The 2,279-nt window shown below is 32.5% G+C and overlaps 1 protein-coding gene across 1 annotated transcript in view; it reads left to right on the top strand.

Annotated features, from left to right (window-relative positions):
- LOC107624141 (indole-3-pyruvate monooxygenase YUCCA6) overlaps positions 1-2,246 on the top strand; it is a 4,110-nt gene extending 1,864 nt beyond the window's left edge. The window contains exons 2-4 of the mRNA XM_016326601.2: positions 79-327; positions 962-1,084; positions 1,348-2,246. Coding sequence (XP_016182087.1) covers positions 79-327; positions 962-1,084; positions 1,348-1,581 — 606 coding nt within the window. The 3' untranslated portion in view covers positions 1,582-2,246. The remainder of the gene's footprint in view (positions 1-78; positions 328-961; positions 1,085-1,347) is intronic.

The following is a 2,279-nucleotide window of genomic DNA, read 5'->3' as shown; positions in this document are numbered from 1 at the left end:
AACATAGTATGAAAACTTTTTATTTATTTTTTTCAAAATTTTTTCTAATTTGAATTATTTTTGGGTTGAACTTTGAAGGTACACATCCTACCACGAGAGATGCTGGGAAAATCAACTTTTGGGCTGTCCATGTGGTTACTGAAGTGGTTCCCATTGCGACTTGTCGATCGGTTCCTCCTGATCGTGTCATGGCTCATGCTAGGTGACACTTCGCGGTTCGGTTTGGATCGGCCTCGTTTGGGTCCCCTCGAACTCAAAAACCTCTCCGGAAAGACCCCTGTCCTAGATGTGGGTACCCTTGCCAAGATTAAAGGTGGAGACATTAAGGTACTTCCCACCATTTCCTTTAACAAAAATCAACTTCAACTTTGCTTTCTCTTTTTTATTTTTCACTAATTATGTATGTGCCCCCCAAATCTTTGTTTTCTTAGGGGTCGCAAATATCTTTAATTTGACCTTGCTTTTATATACTTAATCCAGTGATGGTATTTACTCTTTTTTTAGTAGAATTTTGTTAATAGGTTGAATAATATTAAAATTTTTAATTTTTTAATAATTTAACAAGTTTATTTACACACTTATTCTTCGCAAAATTCTTTTTATATTGTATTTGTATATAACTTATTTTTAATATATATTTATATTTTAATGTGTATTTTATACTAATAACTAATTTTAATAATTGATTTAATTTTAGTGTGCACTTAGTATAATTGTATTGATAAATCGGAGCAATAATGAAATGACCCCTTATTTCCCCTCATTGCATGATCTTCAATCAAATCATGTGCCGAAACTAAAGGTTTGGATTTTGAAAAAGGAAAGAAAGAAAGAAAATGTTGATTGGATTCATGATTGTGTTACAAGTAACTTTCACAAAGATATTGGTTGTTGTTTGGACTCAGACATAAAATTAAACATGAAATCTAAGTTATGTCAAACTCAAAATTGGGGTGTGTAGGTGCGTCCAAGCATAAAGCGGCTAAAACGTCACACTGTGGAGTTTGTCGATGGAAGAATAGAGAATTTTGATGCCATCATTTTGGCAACTGGTTACAAAAGCAATGTACCCTATTGGCTAAAGGTAGGCATTTTTGTTTTTATTTTTTATCATTTCTTTTTTGTTTTGGTTTCATATATTAAGGACAACTTGCTTAGCAACTTTATTTTCAAATGAAATTGGTATAGAATAATAAGTACATGGTGTTAATTAACTCATGACTCTTATGCATTTTTTTTTGAGATAGTAAACAACTAAGTCAAATATTTACATAATATTATATAAAACTTAAATAAGAAAAATACTAATGAATTTGACATGGTATTGAACTATTGATTTATGAGCAGGAAAATGATATGTTCTCAAAGGAAGATGGTTTCCCAATGAAGCCATTCCCAAATGGGTGGAAAGGAAGGAATGGACTCTATGCTGTGGGTTTCACCAAAAAGGGACTACTTGGTGCATCCATTGATGCAAAGAGAATAGCTCAAGACATTGAGAGGTGTTACAAACATGAGGCAAATAATCATAATGCTAATAATGCCTTCTCTCTCTCACTTTTCCCTCAATCAAATTCATAGAAAAAAAGTTTTGGGGTCAAAAAAGTCAAATCACAAATGGGGGAAGAGTTTTCTCATCAATTGAGAAAGAAAGTGATGAAGTTATAGTACATGGATGAAATTAAGGGGGGAGAGAAAAAAAAGATTCCTTTTTTATGATGATGATGATGATGATGATGATGCTATATGGTACTATAACTCATCACTCATATGATCATGTGCACACTATATGCTAGTACAAAAAAAAACATGGTGTGCTAGCTCTTCCTCCTCCAATTAATCAATCCATAAATGGAGAAAAAGTGGGGGCAAATTAAAGCAAAAAGGAAAAAAGTTTTGAGGAATTTACTAAAATGCCCTTGAACTTATTTTTCAATGATTCATCATCTACCGACTTGGGGTTGAAAAGGAGTTATAATTGAATTGAAGTTGAAGGAAAAGAAGAAGTTATATATGGCTTCTTTACACATTATTTTTTTTCCTTTCACTTGGGGGGACCTTAGCTCTCTATGAGTCTTGTAAATTGTTACCCTTTTGTTTCCCTCCTAAGTAGGTTTTGACTTTCAAGAAAGAAAAGAGAGAAGTTTATGAATGAATGCATAAGAAAGTGTGGGGTTGTGGAGAAAAGTGTCTGGTATGTGATTGAGAAAGAAGTGATTGCGGGTTAACCTATATTTCCAATTTTTTTTTTTAATTTTTGTTTTTGGTATAAAGTATAA

This window comes from Arachis ipaensis, chromosome B10 (genome assembly GCF_000816755.2).
Source record: "Arachis ipaensis cultivar K30076 chromosome B10, Araip1.1, whole genome shotgun sequence".
Lineage (NCBI taxonomy): Eukaryota > Viridiplantae > Streptophyta > Magnoliopsida > Fabales > Fabaceae > Arachis > Arachis ipaensis.
This window is presented reverse-complemented; position numbering and strand designations above follow the sequence as displayed.